Below are 13,854 nucleotides of genomic sequence, written 5' to 3'. Positions count from 1 at the left end.
CTAGTTGTGGGTGTCTCGTTCAGGAAGGACGTTTTGTGTCGGCGTGTTTGATGAGCCTTATGGTAGCCATATGAGTCTTCCTGAGGGATGTCATTTCCCCAGCGGTTCCTCATCTAATGTCAGTGGGGGGATAAAGCTGGACCACCCGTGAATGAACAGGGCTCATATCTCTGAACTGTGGCGCTGAGATTTTGCTAATTAATTGCGTGGTCAGAGTGACAAATATCAGCGGGGCCTAGTTTAAAGATCTGTGGTATGATTTTCCTCAGAGGTTTACAATGTGTGTGTGTATATGTGTGGGTATGGTAAGTGGTTAGTCAGGTCCCTCTGGCCACTGTGTTATTAGCGGGAGGCTAACTCGGTTTCTGCGGCTCGCATTGTGCTTAATCGCTTGACAGCTCTTGGTTACCCTGTGGTTTGCCACTGCACCAACAACTCGGCGAGTGTGCGCACATGTATGAGTCTGTGTGTGTTCATGTGTGTCGGCATGTGCATGCTTGTTTGCTCATGTAAATATGATTGTAAATGCATACATGTCTGTCCTCTCGTGCCTGCTGCTGCATGGTTGACCCACAAGACATGCTTTGCAGAGAGAGTGTGTGTTATTGGTGTCATTAGTCTAGTGTAGCCACAGTGCTGATTTGGAGCAGAGCTAATAGACCTCATTAAATGTCATTTTGAGCTAATAGACAGGGAGTGGTTGTTTAAACCAATATGCTTTTATAGGTGGTTCTGTCTCCTTTCAGCTGCTCTTGACGGAGGCTGCGGCCAGCTGAGACAAACTTCCTGAGTGATAATAGCCGAGCCGTAATAACACAATATACTAGGCTTTCTGTCCAAACCCACTGTTCTCATTATAGTTAATTGATGACAGACAAACATAGGAGGTGACAAAAACTGTTGTGGCGTCACACACACTGTGTCTTGCTGTGGCATACTGCAGTGGTTATTGTGCATAACTGAGTGTGAGTGACGTGTGTGTGTTGTGTGTCAGTGGTGGAGGTTAGCGGTCAGGCCCGTGTCTGCTCCCTGGTGTTTGAAGCAGCTGGGTCTGGGGGGTTCTGGGCTTGGGGACAGGGTCGTGTTTTGGTTCGATTTTGGTCAGGGTGTTAACAAGTCTGGTGAAGAGGCGCTGGTTACTTACAGGCCTGCAGACAATATTAGTGGTTCAGGAGACCTATCTGCCAAGCCAAACTCTTCCTCAGACGCACACAGACTCACACGCATACACATACACACAGATACTGTATGTTTCTGTGAAGATTCACAATAATAGCTATAATTATAATAGTAATTTATGTTGTATTGCGTTTACAAAACAAGTTACAAAGTGCTTCACAGAGCAGTGCACTAACACACGTAATACACAGACAAAAGGGAAAAAGTCAAATTTGAATCACACTGGAAGATAAAGTGGCTAATGGTAGGCTGGAAATTCTTAGCCTGAAAATGCATGCGAAGGGACTTAAAAGTTGACACAGAAGTATCAAGTCTACGATTCTCTGGCAAGGAATTGCAGTCGCCTCTAGTTTCTAACCTGGACTGTGGAACAGCCAGGAGTCCCGTGCCAGAAGACCTCGGGCTGTGATCCGGCTCACAAGGGGTTGACAGATGTATTTTGGGGCTAGACCTTATTTAGCCTTGAATGTAATCAGCAAATGTTTGAAATCAGTTCTGAAATGAACTGGTGAAAGGAGGTGAGGGGTAAGATAGGGCTCCCACTTCCTTAAATCTGTTCAGGGCCTTGCTGCTGCACTAAAACTCTGCTTTAACTTTCTCCAGATTAGCAAAAGACAGAAAATTACAGATTTTTAAAGCAGGACTGTACAACCCTCTTGATTTGAGCATCAAAACAAAGGACTTCAGCCACTGGTCATAGTTGTTAAAGAAGAGCAGAATTATGTTGTGAGGATTGAATGAAATAATCTCTGATTCAATGTTATTTAGCTGCAGGAAATTGTTACACATCCAGCGCCTAATCTCGTCAAGGCGGGTAATGAGACTGCCTTGTATTATAAATACTAATATTAATAGATTTTAGTAGAACAACGGTGAACCTAAAATTGAGCCTTGTGGCACACCACATGTGAAGCAGTAGAGGTTGATGTATGGACTATGCAAGTGCAGCACTAAACACCCACACCCCTAAACAACCATACTGGAGTGGTTGTTATGGCTACACCCTGTTTAAACTCTTCAAGAGACCACCATCTACAGTAATGCTAGATTGAAAACAGTATGAGTGAGTGAGATGCCTTCATTGTCATGTCAGTCGTAATTGCGAACAGTGTCATCACACACACGCACATGCCATTACATGCACTTCAGGGTTCTATTTACCTGCTGCGAGGCCTTGGGCTTTGTTTCTTACAACAGCCGTTTATGCTCAGTGCTAAATGCTAAGATCCTCACAGATGCTAATTACGTTGTACCATACTATTTAGATGACGTCAGCCAACTTTAATTTAATTTCCTTGAATTATGCAGAGGAATATGAGGCCCTTTATGTCTCCGGATTATCATTCCTTGTCAGTGACTGCATCAAGCAACATGTCTGAAAAGTAGGATCTACTTTTGTAAAATCATCCAGGTAATTAAAGAGGATTTAAGGAGATTCAAGACCTGCCTCACAGACAGATACACGCCCACACCTATCTGCTGCTGCCTCACTCGAAGTAGCTTTTAACAATGGGAGACGGACAAATAAAACTCACCAAAACATCAGGAGGAAAAGGAATGAAAAGAGGGAGGGAGGAGGGGAAAAAGAGAGAGAAGAAAAAAAAGACTGCTGGCTTTTCCAGAGGCAGTCAGTCAGTTGAATGTCTTATGAAGTTCCTTGAAGAGGTGCCAAGGCCTTTACAACGCAAAACACAAAATCGTTCAGTGGGAGGGAGAGACAGAGAGGAAGACAGCAGAATAACGAGGCAGAAAGGGAGGCCGAAAGTGAATCAGATTAAGAAAGAGGGTCCGGAGTTGCTCGGCCCCCGAACTGCAGCAAAAAAACATCTCGGAGAGATTTGTTCTCCCCTGTTCTGAATCAAAACACTTTAATGTGAGCAGAGAGCTGCAGAGGGAGCCTGACTGAAAACCACACACAAGCCAAACGATGTGTGTGTGCGCGCGTGCATGTGTGTGTGTGTGTATGTGTGCTTTCTTTAAATTTTGCACAATATCATACGAGTGTGTACGTAATGTGTTTTTGTGTTCAATAAATGTTTCGCCTTTGGGAATTATTGTGTATGTCTGTGTGTGTATGTCTGTGTGTGTGTGTGTGTGTGTGTGTGTGTGTGTGTGTGTGTGTGTGTGTGTGTGTGTGTGTGTGTCTGTGTGCCCTTCCCTTGCCTGGCTTGCTTCCTCCAGGCTGGAACGCATGGACCACACAGACGGCTGGCAGCGCTCCACGACAGCCTGGCTCCCCCTTTCTCTCCGTCTCCTTCTCTCCTTCGCTCGCTGCCTCATCTCCCACACCTCCTCTCTCTTCTCTCTTTTTCACTTCTTCCTCTTTTCTCCCCCCCAAATTCTGTATTTATGATCTCCTTTCTCTCCACCCTCCTCTCCCTTTATACCGGACCCCCGTGGTAGCCGGGCGTCTGGCTGTCACCCACTCGGCGCTTTTCCTCTCGAGCCACGCTCTGCCAGCTTCAGATTGCCACCTGAAATCATTCATTGTTTCTGACCACTCACAAAAACAACATGGCCACTGCGAGGGCTCCAAATAAAAAAGTGAAATATGGAGCCAGTGTATTCATTCATCGACTTTACTGGCTGTTCCACCATGAGATGACTGACGCATTCACACACGCACACACACGAACACAGACTGGCTGATTCAACCCAGGCTCCATGAGTATGGGGTTTTCTTCTGAATCAGCCCCAAAGATACATTCATCCAATCACACTCTGCGATCATAAACCAGAATGAAGGGCTTAGGGGGCATGACGTGTCACCAAATTTATAAATTATCCCATTTATTTGGGATTTTCTGGCACTCCGCATGTTCCTCACATTACTTGGTCAGGCAGCAGGCAGGAGAATTTCCCACTGATGTGTGTGTATTGATAGCTGACATTTGATGTGTTGGTGTTCTTTAAAGGAATAAGTGGAAGAAGTGTTTCCCCCGTTTCCAGTTTTTATGCTAGACAAAGCTAGACACTGCTGGCTGGAGCTTCACATTTACCGTGCAGACGTCTAACTCTCAGCATGACAGCAGATTTTTAGCCCTTGGAAGTTTTTTAAAAGCACATCGGTACCCTTGTCATGAAAAATCCCAGTACAAACCATTCTCTAGCTAAAAGTATTTGGGGAATATTTTCAGTCAGGACATATGAGGGAACAGCTAACCATCCGTCAGAGATCTCTGTGCTCAGGCTCAGATCCAATCTAATGCTGCCATTAATTACAGAGGACTTATATTCTGTTTGCCTACTTGCTCTTACTAACTGTTATCAGATCAGCAGGGGCGAGTTGAATCCAGACTTATGTCTCTGGGACGGCTGTAATAATACTATTCTAAGATCAGTGCGCAACTGTGTGATTAGAGATACTATCTATAGAGGTGTTATCCAATCATTATTAATCTTTTATTATGTGTTTGTGTGTGTGCTCAAGGCATGCATGCGTTAGCCTATGCTGTGCATGTGCAAGGGTGTATGCATGATGCATGTATGCAAATGTGCATTACTGCATATGCAGGCCTGTGTTTGCATACGTCCATTCTCACATGCGTGCGTCTCTGTGTGTGTTTCTGTCTGTGTGTGCGCAAGTTGCTCACATCTGGTCTGAATCTGTCCGTGTTTCCGGCCGCTGGCTGGGCAGGGAAGTGGCAGGCGCTATCGAAAATCTCCGCTGTTTTCACAGGGATGATGGGAATCTCAGGGACTTTCCCTACGGCAGTGAAATCATCCGCCTTTCCCGCTCCTTTAAATACCCCCGGCTCATTCCTCCGCCCTGCTAGGGTTCCGATAAAACAGCTGAGACGTCTTGTGTTTGGCAACAGTTGTCCTCTAAAAGGTGTAATTAACTCATGAAAAACTGTATTTACTGTCAAGGCCCGCTAAACTAATGGACTTGAGGTCTGGCTGTTTGGAGTGTAAATTGGACCTTAATGTGGTGGTTGACATGCAGCACTCCTATAGGAGAAAAAATACGTTGGTTTCCTTTAAACTGGGGTGCTTCCATAGGTTTCTCCACAGTATGGTAGCTTGGGAGCTGAGGGCCGCTGAAATTGTGACAACAAGTTTAAGTTCCCAGCGACAGAGAGCTGGCTTGTCATGCAGATTAGAGTTGTCTTTATCTCCTTAAATATACATGTAAATATCTGTCTTTATTTTTGGATCTGCCTCAAAGATGTCGAAATCCTAAACCCTCTCTAACTATTTCACCATTCGCCGTGCTCAGCACTCTCTACAGAGTCTGTCTCTCCTGACTGGTTCAGACCCATCCAGAGCTCTTAATTTACTGGTCATCAGGGTCTCTTCCTCTCCATGTGCCTCCTCCCCCTCACGCCTGTCCCCCTATGTCTCCCCTCATCCCCCTTGGTCTCCCATTGCTATTTATTCCCATCACTAGGAGACGGGCTGTGCACAAAGGCCGCACTGTGTCCCGAGGCTTTTTTAGAATAGAAATTCGGTCTGTTGAAAATGGAAACGCTATGATTGACTGGGCACAGCTTGCATAGAGAGATGAGGAATGCCAGCGAGAGGCACAAATTATCCAGAGGAACGATGGAGAAATATTATTAATGAAATATGGCCATGAATTATGTTGTAAAGCAAAAAAACTTCAATAAGCTGAGGTTTTTGAGTAGCCGATATTATCCGCGTTCCAAAGCAACTATGTAAAGCAGCAGATGATGAGATTGTCTGTTTATTTTGAACTGTATGATGCCAGTCCGGTAACGTCATTGTAATAAAAATCATGGTCTGTCTAACTGTCACTGGCTGCATTTTTCACTGCAGCCATTCTCAAGGCATTGCAGAGCAGAATTCCAAACCGTTGTTCCAGAATATATTTACTTGTTGTGACGAGTCAGATGATTTATAAAAGCATTTCTGAGGCTGAAATGATTTTTCATGCGACAGTGAAAAAAATGCTCCAGAGAGGATGAGGCAGATTATTTCGTTGTCATTGCGCATTTATATGATGGTGACCTTAAATCTGCAGAGAGAGAGAGAAAAAGGTGGGGATGACATGCAGCAAAGCTCCTCACCTGGGGGGTGGGGGGCGGGACAATTTTCTGTGGTCTCTGATCTTTGTAATGGCGATTCAGATCTGCTCTCCTCTCCCTCCATAACACCTACCCGGTGCTATAGGTGTAGCGCCAGGCCTTTGTTCCCAGCGCAGGCAGGTTAGGCAGGATTCTGAAGTAGCTCACTGTTTCTGTCTGCCAGCTGGAGCTCTGCCAAGCACAGCAGGAGTTTCTACTCTCCTCTGTTTGATATTTACTTTACTGCCTTTACAGAGGAACTAGTGCAAGACCAGACAGACACACCGACACAGGCCTGTGTCAGTAGTGAAAAGGACTGTGTGTGTACAAGCCTCTCTTTTTACCCCACCTTTGCTAAACTACAGTCTACACCTGGGCCCCTGGGTATGTTTCGCAGCGGTTCCCACTACAGGGCTGACAGCGCCATCGGAATAGAAATGGGCTCGCTCGGGCAGAGCAAGTGACATATTGTCTTTTGTTTGTGAGCTCAATCTATGCGCTCACAATGTGGTTGTACTGTATTTGTATACTGGAGGAGTCTCGAGTTACCAGCCTGAGAGAGCGATGAGAATAGAATCAGGGATATAAAGGGTGTAAAATTATCAGCAGAGGAATGCAGGAAGAAAACGGGTAAAAATATATTTGGCATAGGTTACGACTCCTGTGAGGATAATGGGGCGATGGCGTGAGAGCTTGTGTTTACCTGAGGAAGAAGCCTCAGGTTAAAACTAAGCATACATGCAACTTCTCACCCTCAGTATTGCTCCGTCTTCACTCTGTCTGTCTCTCTCATGCAAGGCGATACAGAGTAATTGCCATTGTTAATTAGCAGGATGTAGCATCCCATTCCCAAAAGCCTCTGTGCCTGCTCTTTGTTCAGGAGCGCAAACTATGTTTACCAAGTAAGCCATGGCACACAGAAGAACTGAGTCATTGAATGTACAGCACATTAAACTATTTGCCAGCACAACAGCAAACAAATTGAGATAATTAGTCATAGAAAGCTGAAGTGCTTTGATAAAATATGGTTTATATGCAACATCACAGCCGTAATGAACACTATTATCACATAAAATTCTGTTTTATTGCAGAGGCGCATCAGTGACTGGTGCGACTCTTTACCAATAAAACACTGTTTTTGTGTGTGACCGCAGGGCATCGTCAGAAACTTGAGGACCCTCCCAAGACTGGTCTCTTCTCAGACCGCCTTAGTGAGCTCGAGAGGATGAGGGTGAGGGTCACCGTTCCCACTCAAGGGCCCCGGCCAACTCTCAACACAGTGGCCAACTCCTTCAGCCCGCAGGGACAGACACAGATAACAGGTGAGCACCCCATTCTCAACTCTGACCTCACACCCAGAAAAGACTGGTTTGAAGCACTGTTACAGCAGCCTCGTGAGGTGTCGCAGAGCGGGGTTTCTTACTGTTCTGACCTCTGACCCTGTGTGAAAAGAAATGCTTTTCCTCTTGGATTACAGGGCTCAACGGTGTCTCGTGTCGTTAGAACACAAAATGGTCTTACTGCACAGCATATGCAGGTGGCGAGCAGTGCATTTCAAAGTTTATGTCGTCTGTCAGAGGTGTCCCTCCATATTTTAATATCACAGACCTTATTTGCTTGCACTGAACAATGGGAGCTTTTTATGCAGAGTGAAAATACTTTTATGCTTTACCTATTGAGTTATTGTGTTACTTTTGACACGTGAAATCATGTTTTTATGATCTTGTTCCAAGGATACAAGATATTCAGTATTATCTTCTTCAGTATTAGTTTTTTTATTATCATATTTTGATATGATGAGAATTTTATCACAGCCCACATTGCTTTGAACATCAATTTGATTATTTTATTTGGAATTGTACATTTTCCATATTGTGGTTTATATTGATATAGGAAAATATTGTAAATACATATTGAAACACTGACTTCAGACAGATTGCCCAGCCCTACATTTTATGTTTGTATTGAAGGATAACGCCCTTTAAAAGTGTTAATATAGAGAATTTAACATTTTATGTGTTTTTCCACATTATTTTCCACCCAAACTGCCAAGAAAATCCAAATATAGCATCATTAAACAATAAACCGAAGAGGTAGGGACATCTACAATATGCATTATGCATTTCTTAACAGTGTCCTAAAGGGTATCACTGATTAGACAAGCAAGCTGAGTAACAAACTGAGTCACAAAGTAGGCAACATTTACTGTTTGTGAGGTAAAATATCAAACTGAGGAACATGAGCGCATCCCAATGGGACCACAGAGCGCCCAGCGCAGTATGTTTTATTGCCTCCGAGATCGTCTGTCTTTCTCTGCTCCGTCACTCTGTCAGTCTACATCCTAGAAGGTAACAGCATCTCTCACGGTTCGGAATGGCTGCTACCTGATCACCCACACCTCTGCAGGCTGGTCACAGGTTGTCATTCAGCTCTAAGTTACTCAATGGCACGGCTCTGTAGTGTTACTTAGTGGATCATTTGAGGGATGGTTAAACAGCGTAGCAGTGTGGCAGCGAGTGGAGAGGATACGCTGGATTGATCTTGAATTGCGTGAGAGCAAACTGCTTCTCAAGCATAAACATTTTGAGATGAAGCTTGAATTTTGCATCCGAGCGCAGCTTTGATTAGAGTAGTGGTTCCCAACCTTTTGTCTGATGGACCCAAGGACCCCTTCACCAGAACCACCTACCATGTTTCAAATGTGCTCAGCTATTTCAACCATTTATCCATTACTTTTAGCTATTTTAATAATTTATCCATAGGTTTCAGCAATTATTTTTAGCTTTGTATTTAAACCTTTTATGAATTACTTCTCAGCAAACTGTGCAAACCTCTCCACTTCCTAACTAGCTTTTCCGCACTCTCAGTCACCGCTATCTCAATAAATGGACAGATTTTTTCGATCAAATCTTAATTTTTATTTTTCCAAATTAGTTGAGCAACTCTATAATCTTTCTACACGTCCCTGGCAATTGCAGAAGCACCCATAGTTGGGAATCACTGAATTAGAGTGCGTAAATCACTACACATTTGTCCACAAATTTCATCACAACACATAAAAATAGTCTGTAAACAATGCAGTATCAATCAACATTCCTGCTCCATGCTTGGGTTGCAGCATAGACACACAAAATAAAGTGTGTGCGGCGGTTATTTTCGTGGTTGTCTGCTGGTGTGTTTACACCCTGGGTGTGTGCCAACAAGGCTCTCTGTGCCTCAGCTGCAAGCACAATGTTTTATAAGGCAAACAGGAAGATCTCTGCGAAGGTAAACATTAGATGTGTCATTATGGAGGATGTTGCATAACGCGCCCAACTGATACTTACCTCGAAACATAAGCACAGAGAAACAGAGACACTAATAATGTCTACAGTTGTTTTGAATGTTATAGTTAATTTCATACCCATTTTACCGAAAAAAAAAAAAAAAAAAGATTAGCACATTTGAACCAGCTGATGGGTCTTTGGTAATTATTCTTTCTTTTCCTGTCTGTTTTTTCTCTTTTTATGTCTTTCTGGGCTATTTTTCTCCTTCCTCCTTTCCTTCCCTCGCTCCATTTCTCCCCATCAGACCCTCGTCAGTCCCAGTCCTCTCCTCCCTGGTCGTATGAACAGACGTACCCATCCTACCTGAGTCCCATGGCTTCCCCCTCAGTCCACTCCACCACCCCCCTCTCCTCCAGCCGAGGCACGGGCCTGCCTGCCATCAGTGACGTGCCTAGACGATTGCCAGGTAGATCCACTACTCTGCCACTGTGTGAACGCTCCCGGTCTCCTCGTCCCACCGGGACGACCTAAACTTCGATAAAAAATCCAGATGATGCATTTTCTTATGCGACAGACGGAGGGAAGGGAAAAGAGAAAGACAGACGTGCATGCACACAAGCTCACACTCGAAATCAGAACGTAGACAACGACTGCAAAACAAAAGCTAGATCTTACTATTTACTAATACAGCGCAGCGAGGTACTATTAGCTCATTGTCAAATGAACGTGAGGAATGAGGCATGCCGTCAGAGTCCGACTGTCTCCCTAGAGAGCGGTTTGGATAGCGTGGATGACAGTGGAGGAAAAAAAACAATTGTTTCCTTTTTTCCTTGCTCCAAGCTTTTGATCCCAGAAGAGTATGGGTAATAACAGGCCCAGGGATAATAACAGGCTCGTGACTGACAAATAAAGCGTCTTTATAGCGAAACACCACTCTCACAAGGAATTCTGGGTAATTGCATTAGCCAGTCTGTTTGCTGTAACGGCAGCATCTGTGTTCCAATTTGTCTCTGTTTTTCCCCCAATGTGAAAGATCCTTTAAACTCCTACATGCCGCCAGACAAGTTTCTCCCCCGTACACCTGTTTGACTCACTGCCATATGAGTTTTTTTTCTACCCTCTTTTTTTCCCTTCTGTTTTCTTGTGCTAACGTACTACTCCCTCCTCTGCGAGTGTGCCCCGAGCGAGGGTGAGTGATTACGCGACGTGGCCGTGTGACTCTGCATTAGAAAGGGTTTAAAATTCAGCCAGCTGCCTTGTCAACTTTGATTAGTTTGGTCTTTCCCCTCAGCTTTCATCTCGCAAGCGTCAGGCTTTGTTCTCAAAGTGACACACGTGCATGTGTGAGCACGTTCACACGCATAAACACAAGCCCAAAACTCGCTTACCCACTAGCACACCTCGAGCATTTAATGCCTCCTAAGTGATGTGACTAAGGCCCTCAGATCTCTGGAGATCATGCTGACACCTCGCCAGGCTGCGCTGTAACAGTATCCAGCCACAGAACATACCGACAAGTACAAGCAGAAGCTGATATGGATGCACCAGTGCAAACTCTGCACTGTCCCACCCCCTCAACACACACCTTCACACAATCCAGATCACGTGTTGAAATGTTACAATTGCTGCTGCAAAAGTTCATCAGTCAAGGAAAACACCTAATTCGGAAGTGAAGCTCTAGAGCTTGTAAAATCCTTCCAAATATTTAGACAATTTTCCACTCTGGTTTCATTTAAACTAATAAATTTCGATCTGGCTCATCATCACAGGGTCCCTTTGAGCACTAAAATAGGTCCAAATGTTAAAAGCAGGAGTCAGGAGTTTATTGAACAGCGTCTGAGATCACACTGCTCCTCCACAGTGGAGACAATCACCTACTATTTCTATTAGAATCAAACGGATCTTGTGGAAAGAGGAAGTTTAAAGGCCTTAATTGGCAGCATATGCTATCTGACGCTAGCGACAAACCCGGCTTCGCAATTCCTCCCTGCACATAAACACTGCGTCCACCCCTCCTCCTCCTCTTCCCCGCCACCCCCTGTCCTCTCGCAGCAGACATGGTGACACGGAAGACGCCTGGTGATTTATGATAAGAGCGCCATGGCTGGACTAAACCACTGAGAGGAGACGGGAGGGAGGGAGTGCGAGGACCTCCTATTCTCCTTAAACTCTGCGCCCAGCGCGAAGCTCGCCGCAGCCAGTTAGTGGTTTTTGGGTATTTTTTAAGGGATGAAGCGAAGAGAGGAACGAAGGGTGAGATGGAGCAGCTCCTTCTCAGCTCACTCTCTCACGCGCTTGTGCGCGTGTACACGCACACACACACACGCAGGCTGGAGCCGATGGGAGGCGAGGAGAGGAGCCACATCAGAGCTCAGCCCTGCCTCATTATGGATCTCATGGAAACTGTTTCTGCTCAAAGTGTTTCCACATGTGCAGCTCCTGATTCATCCCAACTGCTTTTTTATGTGCATACAGTATTCACACACATACACCCCCCCACACACACGCACACACCCACCCACCCACACACACACACACACACCGTTTGCACACACACACGCACATTCTCATGCATAAACAGTTCTACAGATACACATGAACATGCGCCAACACACACACAGGGAAACATAAATATGCAGAGGCGTAAACATATTGCATGCGTGGGACTTGAGTGATGTGTTTGTTAACTTTATCAAAAACTCAAGAGTTGAAGTGAAAAACAGCACCGAATGAAGTTGATGAATGTAACAATATTTAGAGATAAATGCTATTCCATAACCGTGCCCGCAGAATCCATTAGCCAAAGCCTTTTCTAAATGACTTAATACACATATCTGGCTCGAAATATTTGATCACACACTATTCCTACTTTACTACTGTTCCATCTCTCAGGGGACTTATTTGTTAAATTCAATTGCTCTACAAGACAAAGTGCTAAATAGTTTAAGAGTCCAAAGCCACATTTCACTTAATTACAACTGACAAGCTGGTAAGAGAAAGTGTAATTATTGAGGCATTCAATGATGATATGCGCTGTCGATGTCAGAGAATCCTAAAGAAATGTTCTTGTGTGTGTCTGTAGGTTCCTCTGACCTGAGCCCTTTCCCCGGTCAGTTTGATCGTCAGTTCCCGGGCCTCTCCTCCCTCACAGAGAGCCGTTTCTCCAGCCCTCGGATGCACTACCCGGCCACCTTCACCTACACCCCGCCCGTCACCTCCGGCATGTCGCTGGGTAGCGCCCACTACCACACCTACCTTCCGCCTCCTTACCCGGGCTCCACTCAGAGCCAGAGCGGACCCTTCCAGACCAGCAGCACGCCCTATCTCTACTACGGTGCATCATCCGGCTCGTACCAGTTCTCCATGGTTCCTGGAGGGGACCGTTCGCCTTCCCGGATGATCCCGCCTTGCACTAGCGCCTCCACGGGCACCTCCTTGGTGAACCCCAACCTGCCCAGCCAGACGGAGGGAGGGGTGGACGGCGACGGGAGCCACAGTAACTCCCCGACTGTTCTCAACCCCGGAGGCCGCATGGATGAAGCAGTGTGGAGGCCATACTGAAGAAAACCAGGGCCGGAGATTGGAAGTCAACTGATGTCACGGTTTGAAAGCACAAAACCTTTTTTTTTTTTTTTTAATGAAAAGGGGATTTTTGAGCTCTCATCAGCCATCTCTACCTTTTGTTGGAAATTAAGGTTGAGATAGAAAAAAAAACACCAGACTTGTACGGACTTGTCTTCCTGGAATGTGTTTTGACCAAGGCACTACAAAGGGAGTCACTCTCACAGCAATAATGAGAAAGACAGTTTTACTAGGCCCAAGTGGATGAGACTTTATGTCAGTTTTATTCTAATCCACAGGCTAAGGGATGCTTCAACAATATTTGTAAAAGACTGCCTCTTTTGTATAGTGTTTGTATTTCAATAAGGCTTTTTGCAGAGCATGTTTTTGTACTACGACAATATCAAGATGCAAGTTAGGCACTGAGTAGCAAGTGATGAGAGTAACACATATGTTACCTTAAGTGGTATGGACAGTAAATTTGCTTTAAACCAATTAATTTAACTTGTATATTGTGGGTGAAACATTGATGTAGATTGAGGCGTTTTCTTAGTTTTAACTTATAAAGCCATAAATTATGTATTGTATTTGAAACTTGAGTCAAAGAAGTGTAATCTGAATATTTTTGATGCATCTATATGACTAAGTTAAAAATTATTTTTTTTTTTTTGCTAGGTAATTTAAGAGAGTGAGAAGTTTAATTGTTTTGTAGTACCCAAAGATTTAAATCGTTTCGAATATGAAATGTAATTTCCAAAGAGTATTGCGACAGGTTTCTCCTGATGTAACTTTCAGTTTAACTGCTCTGCGCGTTAAGAGCC

The 13,854-nt window shown here is 44.7% G+C and overlaps 1 protein-coding gene across 2 annotated transcripts in view; it reads left to right on the top strand.

The window, feature by feature from the left end:
• runx2b (RUNX family transcription factor 2b) overlaps positions 1 to 13,629 on the top strand; it is a 38,134-nt gene extending 24,505 nt beyond the window's left edge. For both annotated transcript variants that reach the window (XM_070987863.1, XM_070987864.1), the window contains 3 exons: positions 7,361 to 7,528; positions 9,777 to 9,938; positions 12,555 to 13,629. In XM_070987863.1, coding sequence (XP_070843964.1) covers positions 7,361 to 7,528; positions 9,777 to 9,938; positions 12,555 to 13,033 — 809 coding nt within the window. In that variant the 3' untranslated portion in view covers positions 13,034 to 13,629. The remainder of the gene's footprint in view (positions 1 to 7,360; positions 7,529 to 9,776; positions 9,939 to 12,554) is intronic.
• Positions 13,630 to 13,854: the final 225 nt, after the last annotated feature.

Source organism: Chaetodon trifascialis, chromosome 19 (assembly GCF_039877785.1).
Source record: "Chaetodon trifascialis isolate fChaTrf1 chromosome 19, fChaTrf1.hap1, whole genome shotgun sequence".
Lineage (NCBI taxonomy): Eukaryota > Metazoa > Chordata > Actinopteri > Chaetodontiformes > Chaetodontidae > Chaetodon > Chaetodon trifascialis.
This window is presented reverse-complemented; position numbering and strand designations above follow the sequence as displayed.